At 40.0% G+C, this 21,597-nt stretch overlaps 1 protein-coding gene across 1 annotated transcript in view; it reads right to left on the reverse strand.

The window, feature by feature from the left end:
* Nucleotides 1-21,597, reverse strand: part of LOC306859435 (neural cell adhesion molecule L1.1-like) — a gene marked incomplete at both ends in the record, with an annotated part of 43,180 nt that overhangs the window by 20,346 nt on the left and 1,237 nt on the right. Inside the window, 19 exons of the mRNA XM_079400453.1 lie at nucleotides 1,691-1,813; nucleotides 1,900-2,137; nucleotides 3,796-3,911; nucleotides 4,053-4,278; nucleotides 4,541-4,611; nucleotides 5,164-5,364; nucleotides 5,870-5,971; nucleotides 6,041-6,168; nucleotides 6,531-6,690; nucleotides 8,549-8,709; nucleotides 10,331-10,442; nucleotides 10,646-10,789; nucleotides 12,318-12,449; nucleotides 12,559-12,743; nucleotides 13,751-13,865; nucleotides 15,106-15,276; nucleotides 15,405-15,530; nucleotides 18,252-18,421; nucleotides 19,577-19,679. Of these exons, the coding sequence (XP_079256579.1) occupies nucleotides 1,691-1,813; nucleotides 1,900-2,137; nucleotides 3,796-3,911; nucleotides 4,053-4,278; nucleotides 4,541-4,611; nucleotides 5,164-5,364; nucleotides 5,870-5,971; nucleotides 6,041-6,168; nucleotides 6,531-6,690; nucleotides 8,549-8,709; nucleotides 10,331-10,442; nucleotides 10,646-10,789; nucleotides 12,318-12,449; nucleotides 12,559-12,743; nucleotides 13,751-13,865; nucleotides 15,106-15,276; nucleotides 15,405-15,530; nucleotides 18,252-18,421; nucleotides 19,577-19,679 (2,784 nt within the window). The remainder of the gene's footprint in view (nucleotides 1-1,690; nucleotides 1,814-1,899; nucleotides 2,138-3,795; nucleotides 3,912-4,052; nucleotides 4,279-4,540; nucleotides 4,612-5,163; nucleotides 5,365-5,869; nucleotides 5,972-6,040; nucleotides 6,169-6,530; nucleotides 6,691-8,548; nucleotides 8,710-10,330; nucleotides 10,443-10,645; nucleotides 10,790-12,317; nucleotides 12,450-12,558; nucleotides 12,744-13,750; nucleotides 13,866-15,105; nucleotides 15,277-15,404; nucleotides 15,531-18,251; nucleotides 18,422-19,576; nucleotides 19,680-21,597) is intronic.

The raw sequence follows: 21,597 nt of genomic DNA on the forward strand, positions 1-21,597 counted from the left end.
ACTTCAGGTCTAATTAGGTCAGACGTTTCCTGTAGTTGTTCACCAGGTTTGCACACATCTCAGGAGGGCTTTTGTCCCACTCCTCTTTGCAGATCCTCTCCAAGTCATTAAGGTTTCGAGGCTGACGTTTGGCGACTCGAACCTTCAGCTCCCTCCACAGATTTTCTATGGGATGAAGGTCTGGAGACTGGCTAGGCAACTCCAGGACCTTAATGTGCTTCTTCTTGAGCCACTCCATTGTTGGCTTGGCCGTGTGTTTTGGGTCATTGTCATGCTGGAATACCCATCCACGACCCATCTTCAGTGTTCTGGTTGAGCGAAGGAGGTTCTCATCTAATATTTTACGGTATATGGCCCCATCCATCATCCCTTTGATGCAGTGCAGGTGTCCTGTCCCCTTGGCAGAGAAACACCCCCAAAGCATAATGTTTCCACCTCCATGTTTGACATGGGGGTGGTGTTCTTGAGGTCATAGGCAGCATTCCTCCTCCTCCAAACACGGCGAGTTGAGATGATGCCAAAGAGCTGGATTTTGGTCTCATCTGACCAGAACACTTTCGCCCAGTTCTCCTCTGAATCATTGGCAAACTTCAGACGAGCTGAACATGTGCTTTCTTGAGCAGGGGGACCTTGCAGGCGCTGCAGGATTTCAGTCCTTCACGGTGTAGTGTTACCAATTATTTTCTTGGTGACTATGGTCCCAGCTGTCTTGAGATCATTGACAAGATCCTCCCGTGTAGTTCTGGGCTGATTCCTCACCATTCTCATGATCACTGAAACTCCACGAGGTGAGATCTTGCATGGAGCCCCAGTCCGAGGGAGATTGACAGTTATTTTGTGTTTCTTCCATTTGTGAATAATCACACCAACTGTTGTCACCTTCTCATCAAGATGCTTGGAGATGGTCTTGTAGCCCATTCCAGCCTTGTGTAGGTCTACAATCTTGTCCCTGATGTCCTTTGACGGCTCTTTGGTCTTGCCCATAGTGGAGAGGTTGGAATGGAAGATACAGATTCTATGGACAGGTGACTTTTATACACACAACGAGCTGAAATTAGGAGTATCTTCTTAAAGTGACAGGACTAATCTGTGTTCCACATGTGCACATAACCAATCTGTGGGAGCCAAAATTCCTGCTGTTTGGTAGGGGATCAAATATTATTTGACTAACTAAAATGTTAAAATGTAAATCTTTTTTTTTACATTTATATGCTGCTTTTTTCTGGATTTTTTGTTTGATATTCTCTATCAGTTAAAATAAATCTACCATAAAAATTATAAACGCTTCTTTTATATTAAGTGGGCAAACTTACAAAATCAGCAGGGGATCAAATAATAATTTTCCCCACTGTATCTCCAAGGTAAACAAGCTGTTTTCATGTGTGCTATTTATCATTTTAAGGTAAATACCATCTGTTTGTAAACTACTGACTGTGCTCTGGCTTGGAATCATCGATCACACTGAACTCAAACTTCACTAACAGTCGGTATAATCTATCGATGTATCAGCTGTAACTGAAACAACTATAGAACTGATACTGTATTATTTTATTTGCTGCTTAAATGAACTGTATTCATAATGGTTGATTCCTGCAAATTCTTGCTGGTTTTACTGTAAAGCTGTTTCAAAACTATCTATATTATATAAAGTGCTAATACACTTGAAATATATAATCCTGAGTCGACCCACGTTCATAGTACTGTAGCAGGTAGCCTGTGAGCACTCCGTTTGGTTTGTCTGGAGCTTCCCAGCGCAGGGTGATCTCTGTCTCAGAAGGGCTCTCGAAGGTCAAGAATGAAACTGGTCCTGGAGCTGGATGCCAGAAGAGCACAAGTTCAGATGATCTAAATCCACATTCTTATAGAGGTTTTCACATGCGCTGTAAAAAGTGACCTTACCGCCCTCTGGAGTGCTAAAGTGATACGCCTTCGAATGCGGACCTTCACCTTTGCTGTTGAAAGCTGCAACTGTCAGAGTATAGTTCGAGTAAAACTGCAAGTCGCTCACGACCATTTCCACCTCATTTCCATTTCCACCTTCATGAACCACAATCACTCTGTTCCTGTCCGCCGCTGGTTCTTGCATCAGCAGGCCTCTTCGGCTGGGAGTTCTGGGGCTTTTCTTTCTCAGATGGATCTCGAGAGAGAGAGAGAGAAAAACAGCTATGAGAATCAGCAGCCCCTCTAGAATTGTTTTATGTTCTGGGAATATTTTCAGTGGCATGTTTCATTTTTGTTCCCAGAATGTTCTGCTTAAAGGTAGGATAACATTCTCTAAAAAATTCTAAAAATGTTTATTGGTAACATTATTAGAACATTATCCCCTAACATTCTAATAAAGATTTTAGCGGGAAGCTTCCCATTGCACTAAATGTAGACTTGTGGGTGACATTTTGGTTGAAAATGAATACCCAACCTTTGGTTTTTCACCAGATTGGCTTTATTTTTGTCATACAATTACAAAAGTTCTTATTAAGATTCATGACATTATCATCATGCAGCGATCTGATATCATCTAGAGTCTAATCTATGCTATTAACTTCATGTTAATGAGTGTAGAAATACATTTTAACAGCATGAGATCCAGCAGGATTTCTATCTATAATAAAAAAAACACCACACTGTTCATGAATCATTTTGAACTACCGATTGCTTAGGCACACACAGACATCAAGAATCAGTGTATGAATCTCAACAATGGTGACATGCTTCTTGCCGCAATGCATTCTGGGAGCCATGGATGAGTATTGTATGATGCACCCAGAATACATTGCAGCATGAAGCATGTCACCATTGCTGAGCTTCATAACCTGACTCTTGAAGTTTGTGTGTCTTAATACTATTTTTAATTTTTTTTTTATTTAGTGCTTGGAGACATTGATTAAAACGCTGGATCTCAGTCTGAAGAACCACTGAGTGTCTGCTTCAGTCTGTTCCTGTCTGTTGTGCTGCTGAGAGGTTTGTGGTTGTAGCTCAGCTTTTTTTGATTGAATCTTTACCTTACTTTCACTCTCTGTTGTTTAAAGTGATAATACATGACTTAATTCAATCTGTATTGTTAAAAGCACTATATAAATAAAGCTGACTTGACTTGTAATAAATAATGTTCAAGTTTAGACTGGAAGAAATCAGAAAGCCAGACCATTACATAATGATTATATCTTTATCATCAGCAAATAACCATCTAATCACATTTTCTTGCTGTTTTGCCATAACAAACATACCTATCACAGATAGAGAAAAAACACTGAAAAGTCAACAGTCAAACTGCTCAAATCAAGCAAACACGTATAACCATAATGGTGACATCAAACCAAACTATTACTTTTAAACAGACATCAACATCTAAGCCTCTGCAAATATCATAAGACCTTTTGTACATGTATGACAAATAAAGACAACCTGGTTTACAATAGGCGAAGCTGGAAATACTGTTTTTGGAGTTATTTAATGAAGTTGGAGCTTCATCAAACAAAGGTTGGGTTTTACTTTCAACCAAAATTTGAAAGTAACATTTGAGTCAACATCCAATGTCCAATTGGAAGTTTCCTGCGTAAATCTGTATTAGAATGTTAGAGGATAATATTCTAATAATGTTATCAATAAACATTTTTAGAATGTTTTTAGAGAATGTTTTCCTACATTTTAGGAGAATTTTCTGGCAACTAAAATAAAACTTACCGCTGAAAACATTCCCAGAACTTAAAGTTCTCAGAACATTCTTTTTGTAAGTTTTGTAAGATTTCTAGCTGGGAGCCAAGTGCAGAGCCTATAGATGGTTTATAGATCATGTACCTTGTAGCCGAGTAAGCGTCCGCGGACAAATTCCTTTCTGACTGAACTCCATCTTACCAGGACAGCGGTTTTGTTCAGCTCGGTCACTGCCACATCTGAAGGAGCTTTCAGAGGTACTGTGAGAGATTGAGAGGCATTTCTATGAAACTGTCAAAAGATTTTTAAAAATAAACTGAAAAAAAAATTTTTGGAAATACTGGGCTAAGATAAAGCAAAGCACAGGGTAAAATTGAAGCAGGAAATGTTTGAGAACGCACAGTCTTCCCCCGAGTAGCCGATGTTAGCATCTGGTTCTGGTCCCGTGCCAAGCTCATTGACTGCCTGAACTTTAATCTCGAAGGGGATGAAGGTCCCGTTGACATTCACAATGAATGGAGGATTTGAGGCGCTGCTTTCATTCCAATGTGGACTCCTGCCTGAAGCTTGACGCCAGTAGATCTTGTACTTAAAACCTGGTCCGTTAAAGTGTCGGCGCTCCAGTTCCTTTCGAATGTAAAAAAGTTTTAAAAAAGAGATTAATCGTAACGATTGCATCAAAGTCATCTTCTCTTTGTCATGTTTAATATGGCTTTCTCTTTTGGAGAAGACTCCTGGACAGCGACCGTCCTGCAGACTTCAGCTCAAAAGCCTGTCTGTAATGATCCACACTGAATCCCTGGATGACCTCAGGTGTGTTTGATTGGAGTTGAGCTGAGATCTGCAGAATGGCAGCTCACCAGGAGCAGCGCTGGAGATCGTTAATCACCTGCCATGTGATGACCATAGTGTTTGGATCAGCAGACACCGTCGTCACATTCTCTGGGTTCATGTCAGGTTCTGTGTGCAAGAGCATTAATACAATAAGGCTTTTTTGCTTTATTATGATAGGCCAGTTATTAGACAGTAAGTGAAGTGGGAGAGAGAGGGGGATGAGATTGGGAAAGGTCAGTGAGCCTCAGGACTCAAACTTGGGACGCCTATATGTTCAGCGTGCTGCCCACGAGACTTCTGGTGCTGACACAATATAGCTTTATTTCAATTAACGAATTTCTACTTGTATCTTGGGAATTGTATCTTGCTTTTTAAAATCTTTAGATAACTGGACTAGAACACAAGACTAGAAAATACAGAGGAAGCATGAAAAAACCTTTACATGTCTGTGCCATGCTGATAGTCTCGTGGGCAGTACTGTTGTGCTCCACACGTCCCGAGATCGAATCCCGACTCGCGGACCTTTCCTGGTCCCATCCCCATCGCCCTCTCTCTCTTAACTTGCTTCCTGTCATTACACTGACCTATCTAAATAAAGGCAAGATGGCAAAAATAAATCTAAAAATCTCCTGTAGCTGGGAGCTCGTGGACTATGTTTCAGACCGCAGAGAGTCTTACTGGCTGCTGGTGTGCTGTATGAGTCTGAGGGAGGACTGGGCTCGCTCGTTCCTATGCCATTGACCGCTCTGACCCGGAAGTGATAAGTGCTGTACGGCTGCAGGTGGATCTCCAGGTGTCTGATGTCTTGAGGAACTCTTCTGTACTCCTCCCAGCGGCCCTTTTCTGGATTCTGCTCCTCTTTCCTCTCAATAACATACTCTGATTGACAACAGAGATGAAAGGTCAGTCAAACTGTAGCAATGTCTTATCAAAAAGGTTCTTGAGAAAACTTGTTATCCTTATTAAAAGGATTTTTTTTAGTTTTTGGAGCATATAGAGTGTATTGAGGATTTAATAAAAGGGGCGCTCCATAATGCTAACATCTCATTTTTGGTAAAAAAATTAAATCTTTTTTTTTTTAAGAAATTTGAAGTAAACATAAACATTTCTCCTTTTGGACTAAAAGCCCTGAGAAACAGTGTTTTGTAAAGGGCTCTTAGGAGAAGCCTGCAGAAGTTTTCCTCAGTGGATGTGTAAGATTTTTTCATATTACACACTCATTAACAAACTGCTGACACAATAAGAAGTTTATAATAAAACAGAGGTCAAAAATGAGTCTGAAGCCTTGGACATTTGTAATGATGTACAATGGTGTCAGGATTGAATAAACAGAATACAAGCGGTGGGCTGTTGTGAGCACAGTCAAAGATTTGATTTCCATTACCAGATACAGGACTGTTGTTTTCAGCGCCTGGCATCCAGGACAGCGTGACTCTACGCTCCTTCTTTTCAGATAACTCCAGAGAGTGAGGAGAACCGGGCTTATCTGAGGAGCATCCAACACATCAGTGTCTTTTAGAAGCAAGGGAACGTCAAACAAGTGTATCAGACTCACCCTGTACGGTGATGGAGCCGGTGGCGCTGACCGAGTCCAGTTTAGTGCTGATCTCACAGCTGTAGATTCCCGAGTCTACCATCTGAATGTCAGTGATCTTCAGAGAGCCGTCGGGGTATTCAGTGTATCTGTAACCATTCAAATCACAGACTATAAACTCCAGCAAAGCCACTGCAGGAGAATGCTGTTCTTATGACCAGCTGGTTTTGGCAGCACTGCCCTGAAGTTATCACCATGTGTGATGTTTATGTTCTCATGGGACTGTTTTGCCTAATTTAGTTGCACACGCTAATATAGGCTGATATCTCGAAAGAGAGTGGCCAGTGGCTGATAAAATGTGAATCAACTTTTACACAATATTTACTCAAAATAAACACAAAAACAAACAGAATCAACAGACACTGCACTTTGACAGCACTTTTGTTAACTGAAATCGGCTGATACTGATAAGCTCAAAATAGCAGAGATACGATTTATGTGGTGTGTTTACTTGTCATCATTAGCAGATGATGTGATCTTGTGTTTGTCCTTCTTCCACTGGATTGTGGGTTGTTTTAACTTGTGGTCCACTGTATATTTGCACTGCAAAACAGCATCATCTCCACGTAAAACCCGCAGATCCTGAGGAGGGTCCACAATCTTAGTTCTGTCTGCAGACAATACCATGAAACGACATTCACGACCCATTTTACTTCATTAATGTGACATACAGGAGAAAGATTCAAAGACCTGAATGTGATTTTGCCCTTGGTTTCTGGACTACTTCCCTCCTTCAACCCTGGATGGCACTTTTTGGCTAGAATGTGCAACCATCCATTGCTATTGTATAATATGTGATATAATATGTGTGAAGTGACATTCAGCCAAGTATGGTGACCCATACTCGGGATTCGTGCTCTGCATTTAACCCATCCAACGTGCACACACACAGCAGTGAACACACACACACAGCAGTGACACACACACACACACACACACACACACCGTGCACACACACACACACACACACACACACACCGTGCACACACACACACACACACACACACACACACACACCGTGAACAAACACCCGGAGCAGTGGGCATTTATGCTGCAGCGCCCGGGGAGCAGTTGGGGGTTCGGTGTCTTGCTCAAGGGCACCTCAGTCGTGGTATTGAGGGTGGAGAGAGCGCTGGACATTCACTCCCCCCACCTACAATCCCTGCCGGCCCGAGACTCAAACCCGCAACCTTTGGATTACGAGTCCGACTCACTAACCATTAGGCCACGACTTCCCCCATATTGGTTTCCTATTTAAATGGACTTTAAAATAGAATTTATTTCTGTGATGTGCAGCTGTATTTTCAGCATCATTACTCCAGTCTTCAGTGTCACATGATCTTCAGAAATCATTCTAATATACTGATTTATTATCAGTGTTGAAACTGTTGTGCTGCTTCATATTGTTTAGAAACTGTGATACTTTCTTTTAGATTTTTTGATGAATACAAAGTAAAAAAACAACAACAACAAAAACAGCATTTATTCAAAATAGAAATCTTTTCTAATGATATGAGTCTTTACTATCACTTTTGATCCATTTAACACATCCTTGCTGAATGGATTCTTTTTTTTAAAGCACTAATGCCTGAGCCCAAACCTCTGAACAGTGGTCAGGGGTGGTTTCTTCATTAGGGCCATGGCGTGAAAGAGAGGGATTTTCTTTTCTGGTGTATTTAATAGTTCACCCAAAAACAAACATTAAGTCAAGTTTATTTTTTTCCTCACAGTTTTTGCTATTGCACTGTATACTGTATAATTGTGAATTACGAAAGTTACGAATGTTTTAATCTATCTTGAAAAAAGCTTGCAGAAAATATATTTTTGTGAGAATCATCCTTGGTCTGTAACATGGTAAAACAATTATCTTTATTTAAAATGTTTCGAGTCTTAATACTTTTCCTTTTGTTATCCTGGGTTAAATAATACCAGGATGTGTGCTAAAATTGTTGGATGTGGTGCCCTACCTAGAAAATTGTCCACCAGCCGCCACTGATAGTAGTGAATATTGTAACACAAAATATCTAGTTTGAATTAACACTGTTCTTTTTAACTTTTTATTTATCGAAGAATCCTGGAAAAAAAAAAAATCACAGGTCCCAAAAAATATGAAGCAGCACAACTGTTTCTAATCTTGATTATAAATCGGCATATTAGAATGATCTCTGAAGACTACAGTAATGACGCTGAAAATACAGTTTTGCTTCACAGGAACTTTAAATTGCAAATATATTTCACAAAATTAGTTGTTGTTTTTTTCCTGTATGTTTGATCAAATAAATGCAGCCTGGATGAGCATAAGAACCTTCTTTGAAAAACATCAAAATCCTCCTGATCCCAAACTTTTGAATGGCACTGTACACTTTGAAAACCCCTCTGTGTATAAAGCAAGCACTTTGTGTCGTTATTATGATTGCATGTCGAGCGATAAGCTACTGCTCCTTCAGGTTTGCATGGATCTGGACTTACTCAAGACCTCCAGCTCAGCACTGATGCTCCTGTTGCTGTGTCTCACTGAGCACGTGTAGAGGCTGCTGTCGTCTTCACTCACGTCACTGATCTGAAGATTTCCATCGCTCGTCTGAGACATCTTAGCATTGGCCAGAGCTGGACCAGACTCCAGAATCTCCCTGCAGACATTCAGAGCACAGCGCTATACACACATCCTGCATCACAGCTGGATCACTAGTGAGAAAATATCGATACAGGTCAGAATCGCGATATTTAGTTTGGCGATACTGTATCGATTCTCAAAAAACGGAATATCGATATTTAAAACAACAAATCATACGGTATTCATGGCAGTTGTCCCGACCGCTAGATATCAGTCTTCATCTCTGAAGTGAAACAGTAGCATCAGGGCACTCCACTAATGTTAGCGTTAATATAGTTCGCTGCCAGTGATGGAGGATGAAAGAATTGTTCCAGCTCTGGTTTCGGTCTACAAAGCTGAAGTGTGGCGTCATTTGGGCTTTTGTGGTACTGTCCGCCCCGGGAACGCCACCTCGGTTCTGCCGCGTCCTGTGTTGAGGAGCCTTCTCGTGGGGCGCGGCGGGGGGTCGTGTCGCTGCTGCAGCTTTCTCTCGTGTTGGGGGCGTTTTGTGCAGCTGGGGCAGTAGCCCCTCATTGCAGAACAGATCCAGGGGGCGGGGTTGGATCCACATCCAGGGGGTGGAGATGGTATATGTAAGGTGGGAGGAGTTGGATCTAGATCTAACCACGCCCCCTGGATCTTGTGTTCTGCAGCGAGGACCATCTCAATCCTAGTCGAAAGGTCCTGAGAATGTTCAACATCTGTATTTATTTTATTGTTTTGTTTTCTTTAGGAATCCTGCAAACACTTTATTTTTCATTAATATTAAGCAGATGTAATTTTTTGTTCAGATCAAAATGTTATGATATTGTATATTACAATTGTAAACTTAAACTGTGAACCTTTAAAGCAGGGTCTAAAAATATATATGGTCTTTTTTTATAAAATACATTTTATATATACATTTAACTAAAGAATCCTGCAAGCACTTTAATTGTTCCCCCTTGACTCGTCCTGCACAAAAAGTGCTTCAGTAATGTTGAATGTTACAGGGACTGATTATTGCAAATGCAGATCCCATTGTGTTCTGGTTAAACTATTTTTATTTATTTATTTATTGCTAAGGTTTGCATATTGTGGTGTGCTCTTAATGACAGCTTTCCTAAAAATATACCCTATTCCTAAAATAAGAAATATCCCAATATATCGCCTTGCTTACAGTATCGCAATATATCGTACCGTAACCATATACACAACCCTACTAGTGCATTATTTTTTTCCTGTAATTTCTACAATTTCAGAACACGTGTTATAAATTAATTCATATTTGTATTATAATAATGCGTCTTTTCATTTAAACACTACAAAGATGACATACATCATTGCTTCTCATTAAAGGTTTTGTGGATTTTTTAATCGTTTTTTAATGTTAATATGTTTAATAGGTTCACTTATAAAGTTTTTTGCACACAAATAAAAATATATATGTGAGAAGTGATTATTTTCAACTGGCTAATGTCATTTAATAGGAAATAGCATCCTATTCTATAAATGCTTTGTCCATAAGGGGGGTATTTTAAGCTAATAAACTTGCAGAATGTTTTTATGGTAAAATTACCTGTTTTCTGCAAAAACCACAAAGGAAAACTGATCTCTCATGTCACGATTCCTTTAAAACATAGCAAAAAATGAAATGAACAATAAAAGCCCATGCTCACCAGTCGACTTTGGGTTGTGGGGAACCAAACGTGCGGCACAGCAGCAGAACGGTTTGTCCTTCTGTGGCCTTGTACACGAGCCCATCTGCCGTCAGGATCTGAGGAGGCAGCTCTGGCAGACAGAGGGGAAGCTGTTTACTCACATATAGCACCAACAACAGTCAACGGGCCGATGCATTTTCCATTCATTTTTAAGCACAAACCCATATTCTGACAGGAAGTTGCTTCATTCTGGAGTGACAGCGTTCAGGCTTTCTGCAGCGTGGAGCGAACACATGCAAATAACCAAAGAGCATTGGATGAAATGGTGCTCACCAACTACATGGACGTGTGTGTTGACCAGGATATTGCCGTGTTTATTGGTGGCCTCGCACTGATAGACCGCCGTATCGCTGTACTGAACATCAGTCAGGATCAGTGTCCCTGAACTCACATGCCGTCTCGGGTCCGAGTCCGTCCCTGCCACACACAGAGACCAGGAAAACTAGACCTCAGACGTGACTTGACATGGACCACAGAGGTCCACAAAGAGAGAAGTGTCTCAAAACACTGCAGGATTGTTTAGAGTTACGAAAACAGTGATACATTTCCTATTGGGTGGCATTTACTGAAGAAAATAATCCATAAGATAATTGAATTAATTAATGCTCAAGACAATTTCTTGACATACACAGTCATATATAAATATATACTTGTTTAAACACTTTGCTATTTTTAATTCTATCTTCGTCGCTCATTTTTGTTTTAATGTATAATAATTTTTCATTGTAACTACATTTTTTGCATTTTTTCTTCTTTTTTGTACTTCTTGTATTGGTTTATTATTGTTCTAATGTCTTTTCCCCTCTAGTGTTTGTGTTTGGTGGTGACTGCAGATGAATGTCTGAAAGTAATTTGGCTGCTTGTTGCAGAGTTTCTCTCCATTCTGTCTTTTGTTATTTGTTTATTTATATCCTTTTTTCATTATTCTTTTCTGCTTAAATTTGATGAGGCACTCTATTTCACAGTGCACACCCCTAAAAACTGACATGTGTAGTAGCAAGCCTTTATCTGCCCAGCACTGCAAAGACATGTTAACTAACACACCGGCACACACTGTCGTGCTGTAATGAAACCTGCGGGTCACATCACCGAGGAGCCGGAGACGTCACTAATAAACACAGATATCAGAGATTTTCACTAAATCTGAAGCACGTAAGCTGAAGTAGTGAGGCTTGGCCACCTGATGAACATGCTATAACTACAGACACCACTGGTCCAATTCTCTTCAGGATTGACCTGCAGTTGCCATCATAATTCATGAGGATATTTGTTTATCATTAAAAACATGGCCAGTCACAAGAACAAAAGAAAAAATTAGCCACCTAATTACCCCTAAAATTACCCCTAAAATCAAGGCCTATTGTCCAATTTAGCACATCCTCTGTGGTGGTGGAGAAACTATGACACAAAATGGGCTGATGGCATACAATTTGCCAAGTTCAAGCGTCGATAAAAAGACTGGTACTGTAAAAAAAAAATTAAAGATTTGTCTTTCATTGGGGCAATATGCCATATTTCAAGGCCTTAGGTCTCTTTAATGCACACGGCGAAATGGGCTGATGGCACAACAGGTGGCTCAGTGTGCATTGTCCTATATGCTTATTTTAATTTTTTGCAAAGGCCCTATTTTTTTATTTTTGCAAAGATCCTTGAGGCTATGTAATATGGTGCTAAACCCAAAATGCGTATAACCTGCAGTTTCCATAATGAAAAAGTGCACAATGAATTAATTCATTCATTTGGCGATCACTAAAGAATCACTAATCAGAAACTTTTTTTGAATAAAATTCTTAATTTTCTATTATTAAATAGAAAGTATGGAAACACTAATATGTTTCCATATTTCCGTATGTGGTACTAATATGTTTCCATACTCTGCTTTCTTTTTTCCATACTTTTCCAAACCCTGTAGGAGCCCTGGCCTCTGCTGGTGAGCGCTGTGTACCTGCGATGGGAACGCCGTTGATGCTCCAGGTGATGTTTGGGGTGGGAATCCCCTCAGCCTGACAGTCCAGCCTCACAGTCTCTCCTGGGGCATACAGGTGGTCCTCAGGATGCTTGGTCCAGTACGGTGCAGCTGCCAACAATAAAGACAACTTTAGCTGTTATGAAAGCATGTTATCTGTTGTAGTATATACTGTGACATCTGGCAGTGTCAGTGTGTGTGAGGAGTGTGTGTGTCTTACCCTCTACCGTGACGGCGTAGTGGTGTTTAACGAAGCCCTGGCTGTTTTGAGCAGTGCATGTGTACTCGCCATCATCCGCATCCGACACGCTCTGGATCTGGAGCCAGCGGCCGTATTTCAGCGTCTTAGCCCGCGCCGGAGATAGAGGGCTGTCCATCCGTTCCCACTGCACCTCTGGAGTGGGGCTTAAACAGAGGAAAAGTGACCCTTAAAGACTGCTGCTACCCCAGTCAAATGAGATCAGCTCATCCAGTGCCTTTCTGACAGATGTGAGCCCACTAATTGCTCTCCAGCGGTCAGACAAAGAACTGAGGTACAAGACCCATTCATAATAATAAACTGAACAATAATCAAATGAATATTATTGGCTCTTTGACCAATTGCTCTGTCCCTGCTCTTTGGACGTTGCTGTAGATGAAAGCATCTGCTAAATGCATGAATGTAAATGTCAATTTGTTTGGTTTTACACTGTGTGTCTTCCATTTGCTTCATGTGAATTATATTAACAACGTACTTTCTCAAGACAAAAATGAAGAGAGAATATTAAAAGCAGAAGATTAAGAACTTAAAGTTATTATTTTTTTACCTTTCCAGTAAACTTTTGCTCTGTAAACACCAGTCACAGCTTTAACTTGTCTGTTCTGGCCAGTGACCATGACATAAGCAGCATCATTATTATTTTAATACGGCCGTTTCTACTTGGGTGAATATTGTCTCAATGTCCCGCATTCAAATTTTACAGTTAGCTGTTATATACATAATATTACATATGTATAATATCCATTATAGGCTGCATGTATTGTCACCTGTTTATTGGATGTATGTCTGCTATATGTTTAGCCATGTGTCTGTTTATTATATTTGTACAAATGCTGTCTTCTTCTTGAGAAGAATGGTTGATAAACGCCACTCTGGCTTGGATATTGAATTCTGTACACCGACAGTAAGGCTTTGAATGTGATTTTTGAACTTCAGAGAACAGCAGCAGATTCCTCACGCTTCATGTTTTATTCAGACATTTAAACTGATTTGTAAACCACAGTAAATATGTGCAGCACACATGTCGATTTCAAATGTTACTGGGCTGATTATTTTTGTTGTTGTCAGCTGAAGAGTGCATGCAGATGTCTCTGCTAATGCTGGTAGTGTTGTAAACTCAGTGACCCTGACAGGACACTGGCTGAATACTCACAGGCCTTCTGGGATGCACTCTAGAGTCAGCGTTTGGCCCCTGAGCACCAGGTAAGAGCTGTGGGATCCCGCTGGCTTCTGCAGCTGGGGCCGCCGGTTCTTCACCACAGAATTTGCTGTGAAAGTACAACTCACAAGTGAATCCCACACTTAAGTGTGTAACGTATGTACCCCTGTTCCTTGAGGAGGTCTTATCACACTTCCCTCCATAGATGTGAATATTCAATAAAAAGTAAAATAATCATTTATTTTAACACTACAAGTACTAATACTTGTGTCTTAAATTGTTCATTTTCAAACATGCCAACACTCATTTCCAAATCCTAGAGCTTTTAATTTAGTGAATTATTGGTGAAATGTTTTAAATGGTGTCCAGAAAAAAAATATTAGAAAATAAAATAAAACTTGTGAACTTATGATTATGTTGAGTTCTTTAAGCAAAAAAATAAATAAAATCAAAATCAATAATTAAGATTTATGTAAGTTTGTCAGAATCAGTCCTATATAACATCCTGTATATATATATTTATATACAGATTTTATTGTCGTTCATAGCAATACATTTATAACGACATTTGTATTATCTATCCTTTAGCTATGTTATATATTTCTTTATTTTCTCATTTTAAGGGCATAACCCTCACCCCACCCAAACTCCATGGCTCAATTAATTTTTTATAACATGCTTATCAAAAGTTTACAAATTATTCTTATATAAAGCATCAACAAATTTGATGGAAATATTTCAAAAAGGATTTGCTACTTAGTATCCAATGCTGAGGAATGCTGTTTAGTTTCCAAAATGTTCCTATTGCAATGCTTAGACAAAGTAAAGCAGCTGCTGCTTGAAGTTTTGGTATCATTAATATTCGTTCAATATGTTTTAAGTTTGTTGTTCACACCTCTTTTGGACCATATACTGTAAACAAAGATGGATGGCATGTCACTTCTGCACAGTAGTGATCATGGGATCACAGTCATGACACCACAGCCCGCTTTATAGCATCAAATAATCAAGTAACATACATTAGTAGGTAGTAACAACTACCTAAAATGATGGAATTAATCTTTGGTAAAAATGTAATTTGATTATTTTGTTAACGAGGAGAGGGCGGGGTTTATGACCTGTACTGCAGTCGGCCACCAGGGGCGATCGAAGCGCTTTGGCTTCTCTGTACAGGACGAGAGTGGCACACTTGCTTTGGACATGCTTCAGTTTCCATCTTTTGGTTTTTGTGCTGTAAAGCATCCCTGGGTTTTGTTATTGTAATATTACTTGATTTGAAACAGCCTTCACATGCAGAGAGTAGAGCTGAGCTATATAAGTAATCTCTAGCCAGAAGAGAGTTTACACACAGGGTGTGACGCTGATGGAGATGGGCTCTTTAGGGAGGATGACGCTGGCGTTGATGTAGTGGGCATTGCAGGTGTAGTCTTCTCTGCTATCATTGACTAGTAAGTTGGCAAAGTACAGATTTCCATCAAGACTGGTGGTCACCCGCTCATTCAGATAGATGTGGCGCAGCTCTGAACAACAAACAAATAAATAAATAAAGAGAGAGAGAGAGAAAGAGGAAGATGAATTCAGTTCAATCTATTCAAGTATTACGCAGGGAAATTTAGTTTGGCAAAAGTAGATTCAATAAAAGACTTACGCATGTCCATCCAGTGTATTTTGGGAGTGACAGAGCTCTTGGGAGGGTTACAGTAGAGGACTGCGCTTTCTCCCTCCTCAAAATATCTTCTTTTCTGCCTCTTCCCTTTGGCCAAGGTTGGGATGGCTGTGAAATAGCCAAAATAATTCTTTAATATTCACTATTTATCCAAGGTTTGTGCTTTCACAAAGACAGCAGCTACTCTAATGACATGTCAGTATGCTGACATTCTCCATCAGAGCAGAGCAACATTCATGCATGATTTTGGAATGGAATCTGTGCTGCATACAGTGCATTATACTGTATTCTGTGTACTGCGTATGGTCTTTGAACATAATTCAGTGATAGAACGCTGCAATGTTGTTGTCATATAAGCTTAAAGCACTGAATGTATAATTCAGCAGTTTTAGTCTGGGGCATCTTTGCATTTGAATTCAATTTGTGGAGATTAGTTTACAGGCGACCTCAGGCACGCTCTTGTTCTGAAAGTCAGAACAAGAGCGTGCCTGAGGTCTTTTGGACTGAATACTGGCCTGATCTCTCTGGAGCCACAAAGTCTGCTCACTAACTGAGATATTGATCTGTCCTTCATTTTGTTTTCTCCAGCTGGCTTAAAACACACATCCATAATGGACATGGATTCAGTCTTGATTTTTAATTTTTCGCATGTATGTGACAGTCAGTGCTGGGAAGGTTACTTTGGAAATATAATATGTTACAGATTAAAGTTACTCTATTTAAAATGGAATAAGTAGTATAACTATTTCAGTTACTTTATTAATGTATCTAATTACATTTGATTACTTTTCAAATATTTCTAGAGAAATATAAATTTAATCATTTTCAAGCATTTAAAGTGTTAACCCTTCAGTAGTACTCAACCCTAATTACTGTCAAAATCCTTCATCACTTGAATTAAGATCATAATCATTTAATTTAAAGCACAGCCACCACAAAATCAGACTTTAGATTTTTTTTTTTTACTTTGAGATCGTTCTGAGGTTAAATGCAGATTTAAAATCATACAATATAGTGTAATAGCTGAAATCAGATCTTTGCATAGATATGACAGGAAACACTGGAATCTAACAATACCTTGGAAGAAACAACATTAACATTTACCATTTTCATAAGTAGCTGTACAACCCGAATTCCGGAAATGTTAGGACGTTTTTTAAATTTGAATAAAATAAAAACTAAAAGACTTTCAAATCAAATGAGCCAATATTTTATTCCCAATAGAACATAGAGATGCTTAAATGGAGAAATTGTACACACTTATCCACTAAATGAGCTCATTTCATATTTGATGTCTGCTACAGGTCTCAAAACAGTTGGCAAGGGAGCAACAAAGGGCTGAAAAAGCAAGACATTTTGAAAAGATTCAGCTGGGAGAACATCTAGCAACTAATTAAGTTAATTGACATCAGGTCTGTAACACAATTAGCTATAAAAGGGATGACAAGGGATGAGAGAGGCAGAGTCTCTCAGAAGTAAAGATGGGCAGAGGCTCTCCAATCTGTGAAAGAGTGCGTAAAAAGATGGTGGAATACTTCAAAAACAACGCTCCTCAACGTCAAATTGCAAAGGCTTTTCAAATCTCATCATCTACAGTGCATAGCATCCATCAAAAGTTTCAGAGAAACTGGAGAAATCTCTGTGTGTAAAGGACAAGACCGAAGACCTTTGATAGATGCCCGTGGTCTTGGGGCCCTCAGAAGTCACTGCGTCACTCATCGGCATGATTCTGTCATTGACATTATTAAATGGGCCCAGGAATACTTCCAGAAACCACTGTCGGTAAACACAATCCGCCGTGTCATCTGCAGATGCCAACTAAAGCTCTATCATACAAAAAGGCAGCCATGTGAACATGGTCCAGAAGAGCCATCGTGTCCTGTGGGCCAAGGCTCATTTAAAATGGACTGTTTCAAAGTGGAAAAGTGTTTTATGGTCATAGTACAAATTTTACATTCTTGTGGGAAATCACGGACGCCGTGTCCTTCGGGCTAAAGAGGAGGGAGACCTTCCAGCGTGTTATCAGCGCTCAGTTCAAAAGCCAGTATCTCTGATGGTATGGGGATGCAAAAGTGCATACGGTATGGGCAGCTTGCATGTTTTGGAAGGCACTATGAATGCTGAAAAGTATATAAAGGAAGACCTTGTGTATTTCAGTAGGACAATGCAAAACCACATACTGCAGCTATTACAACAGCACGGCTTCATAGTAGAAGAGTCCAGGTGCTGAATTGGCCTGCCTGCAGTCCAGATCTTTCACCTATAGAGAACATTTGGTGCATCATTAAACGAAAAATACATCAAAGTTGACCACAAACTCTTCAGCAGCTGGAAACCTGTATCAGGCAAGAATGGGTCCAAATTCCAACACCAAAACTCCAGAAACTCATAAGCTCGATGCCCAGACGTTTTCAAACTGTTTTGAAAAGAAGAGGAGATGCTACACCATGGTAAACATGCCCCCGTCCCAACTATTTTGAGACCTGTAGCAGGCATCAAATTTGAAATGAGCTCATTTTGTGCATAAAATTGTAAAATTTCTCAGTTTAAACATTTGTTATTTTATCTATGTTCTATTGTGAACAAAATATGGACTCATATGATGTGAAAGTCTTTTAGTTTTCAAAACTAAAAAACGTCCTAACATTTCCGGAATTCGGGAATTCAGGAAATTGCTGTCATTCTGAACGCTGCTGTTGACTGTGCTATTGTGGAGAATGGAGAGGGTCATCCAGGTTTCTGTGCACGGGTAACTATACTGTATACATTATGCTTTTCCAATCGTAGCCACTGAGACGCAGTGCTTGTGACGCTTGAGGAGAGACTCACGCTCTGTGATCAGGCGCGCCAGGTCTGAGACGGCCGTTCCCAGCTCGTTGGCCACATAGCAGCGGTACGAGCCCTGATAGGATCGGAGCTCCTCCTTTTCATCTGCTGTTAGGGTCCCAGACTCAAACAGTTCCCTCCTAAACTCTTTGCCATCTTTGACCCAGCGGAAACTGTCAGTGTGAGGCGAGAAAACAAAGACAAATTTAAATCTAAAGACAGACAGCTGGAGAGAGAAAAACACAAACATGTACAGTTCATTGTCCTGAACTACAGGCTCATGTAACAGATGTTTCCATATGATCCACAAGACAAAATAATGAGCCCGTTCACCTTTGCTTGATTCTTAAAGGGGTCATCGGATGCCCATTTTTCACAAGTTGATATGATTCTTTAGGGCCTTAATGAAAAGTCTGTAACATAGTTTGGCTAAAATTTATCAATGGTAGTGTAAAATGACAGTTTTTACCCTGTCAAAAACAGCTCAGTCTAACGCAAGCTGTATTCTTGCATGCCGCTTTAAATTTAAATGAGCTCTGCTGACCCCGCCCCTCTCTTCTGAGTTGCTCTCTAAGAGACAGTAAACTTTAGCTGCAATCATCGTGAAACTTGCTAATGAGGACATTAAAAATCCTTGTACTCACTTCTTCTGGAGGTGAAGCTGGATCACAAATGATTTGCGCAAAGATAGACGCATTTAGGCAGATTGGCGGCGTACTCCCTTCAAAAAACATACTCCACTGCATCTTCAGCGGCTCAGATGACAGGAGTAAATGACGATTGCTATGTTCATTATTACTTCCAACAACAAAACACCTCAATCGCTCAGGAGACATTCTTGTCTACATCTGCTCTGGCAGTGAAACAATGGTGGTTTCTCAGCTCGGGCCTAAGGTAAAACACTAGTGTCAATCAACAATCGTGGGAGGGGCCTAGGTCTGTGTGACATCACACAGACAGGCATCTGAGATCGGCTCAATTTGAGAAAGGGGAAATGATTTAACAAGATTTAAAAAAAACAAAAACAAAAAACACTGGGTGGACTTTTATCATTATAGGGTGGTTGTGTACACACACTGCCAACACACATTTCAGTTCAAACTGCTTGTAAAGGTGCATGTCACATCCGATGACCCCTTTAATATCATTACTAGGGTGATCCACAAATGTTTGTTTTGTAATAGCTGTGTATGAGTCCCTTGTTCATCCTGTCCGCTGTTCAGAAAAATCCTCCGGCTCCTGCACATTCTGTACTCGTCGTTCACGAACCTGGTTCTAATGACTTGACATACAGTAGAAAATGTGCCAAAGGACCCTCTCAGACTCACCTGGGTGCTGGGTCTCCACTGGCTTCACAGGCCAGATTGACATCATCCAGAGAGAAAGCGGTGTGAGACACGGGCTGATATGTGATTTTTGGAGCTTGTTTTACTGAGGGAAAAAAGATGGTTGCAGGATAAACAAAATAGCAATGAGAAACCATGGTTGTAACCAGTGTTTTGAGTTAAAGGTAGAGTTTACATCTGCTGGGTGTGAGAACAACTGCTGGACAATAAATGCTCCTGAACCTAACCCTAACTTTCTCATGGTGTTTCCTAAAACACCTATAAACATTTGAATTAAGTCTGTAAAAAATTGTGAATAAATCAACCATTGTTTTAGTATGTTTTAGTCTCAAAGCACAAGAAAAATGTATTTGTAGCAGCTATAATTGAAAAACTCAACTGTAAGAAGCACTCATTCACAGAGACATAGAGCCAGAAATAAAGGAATACAGAGGAATCTGAAGTACTTACGGTTGTTATATGTGTCTGATAGAGCGGCAGAATGAAGCAGTGAAAGAGAGAGAGCACAGGGTTAGGCAGAGTTATGCAGGACTTATATAGCATGCAGTTAAATGCCCCTAAATGCAGGGCACTGGGGCATAAATGTCCTTGTTTGAGTTTTTGTCTCATATTTATATCATATCACTAGCAACGAGTACAATATCACACGTTCTGTATGTGTCCCGAACACCACAAGTACCAACAGTAACATTTTCAATTAATTGATAATAAATTAATTAAACGGCACATTGTGTAATCATCATCTTTTGCTCAGAAAACAAAACAATATTAAGCATGACACATTCTAATTTATGGGAAAAAAAGATCTGTATTATTTTATTATTTCAAGTAAATCTTTTGCAATTGGATGCTGCTCTCCTTTGTTTCGCCAGCATTACAGAAGACGTGACCCTGAATAAGGATCCAGCAGATCTACCTGTAGGAGGAGCACACCAGACAATGGCTATCTGCAATGTTGTGCTCTGACTAGCAGCTGTCAAAGACCTGTTTTTCTTTTCCTTCTCAAATCGATTTGAATGAGCCCATGCAGTCATATTTACCAGGAGGTAGACCGAGGCGTCAAACTCAGTTCCTGGAGGGCCACAGTCCTGCAGAGTTCAGCCCTAAATCTAATCAAACACACCTGAACCAGCTAACTAAGGTCTTCAGCATCACTAGAAACTTCCAGGCGAGTGTTTTGGAGCTACGCTCTGAGGAACAGTGGCCCCAGGAGTCAAATTTGATAGGTGTGTTTTAGGCTTTTAGTTTGTAATCTGTTCCTGTTTCACGTTGCCCTTGTTATGTCCTGATGGTTTCTTTTTAGTCTATTAGCCTGTGTATTGAAGCCCTTGTGTTTTCAGCATTCTTTGCCATGTCTTGTCCATTGTTAATCAGTGTTGGGAGTAAGGCGTTACAAAAGTAATGCATTAGAGTAACGGATTACTTTTTGCTGTAATGCAGTAGTGTAAGGCATTACTAATCAATTTTCAGTAATATCGCGTTACAACACACTTTTAGCCCCAATTGTTTTGTTTTTTTTGTTTTTGTTTTTATTTAAAGTCAATATTCACGTCATAGTTCAGATGCGGGCCGGGCCTCGGGCCTGTTTTAGGCTACTCCTTATCTTTATATTTTAGACATCCATCAATTATTGATGGAAAAAAAAATTGCCGCGTGCTAGTGGAAACAACATGGGACACAGAGGAAGAGTTCTGCTTCAAATACACCAATAAAGCAAAAGCCCCAGCAAACGTAATTACCATGAATGTGTCCGCGGGAAATATTAAGGATTCGCCATCTCCTCGTTAGACGCGCCTTTAGAGAGAAGTGCATCTTCACGGATAACGATTGTATTAAATAGTTTTTGTTTTCATTTTTATTTATTTCGTTAAGTAGTAATTTAAAGCTTTCTATAGATATATGTATCATGTCTGTGAGGCATGTATTCGCTGTGTTTCAGTTCATGTTTGTGAAGCGCTCCTGTTCAAGATAAAAGCACGACGTTTTGTTGGTATTGTGAGTGC

This window comes from Barbus barbus (assembly GCF_936440315.1).
Source record: "Barbus barbus genome assembly, chromosome: 40".
Taxonomy (NCBI): domain Eukaryota; kingdom Metazoa; phylum Chordata; class Actinopteri; order Cypriniformes; family Cyprinidae; genus Barbus; species Barbus barbus.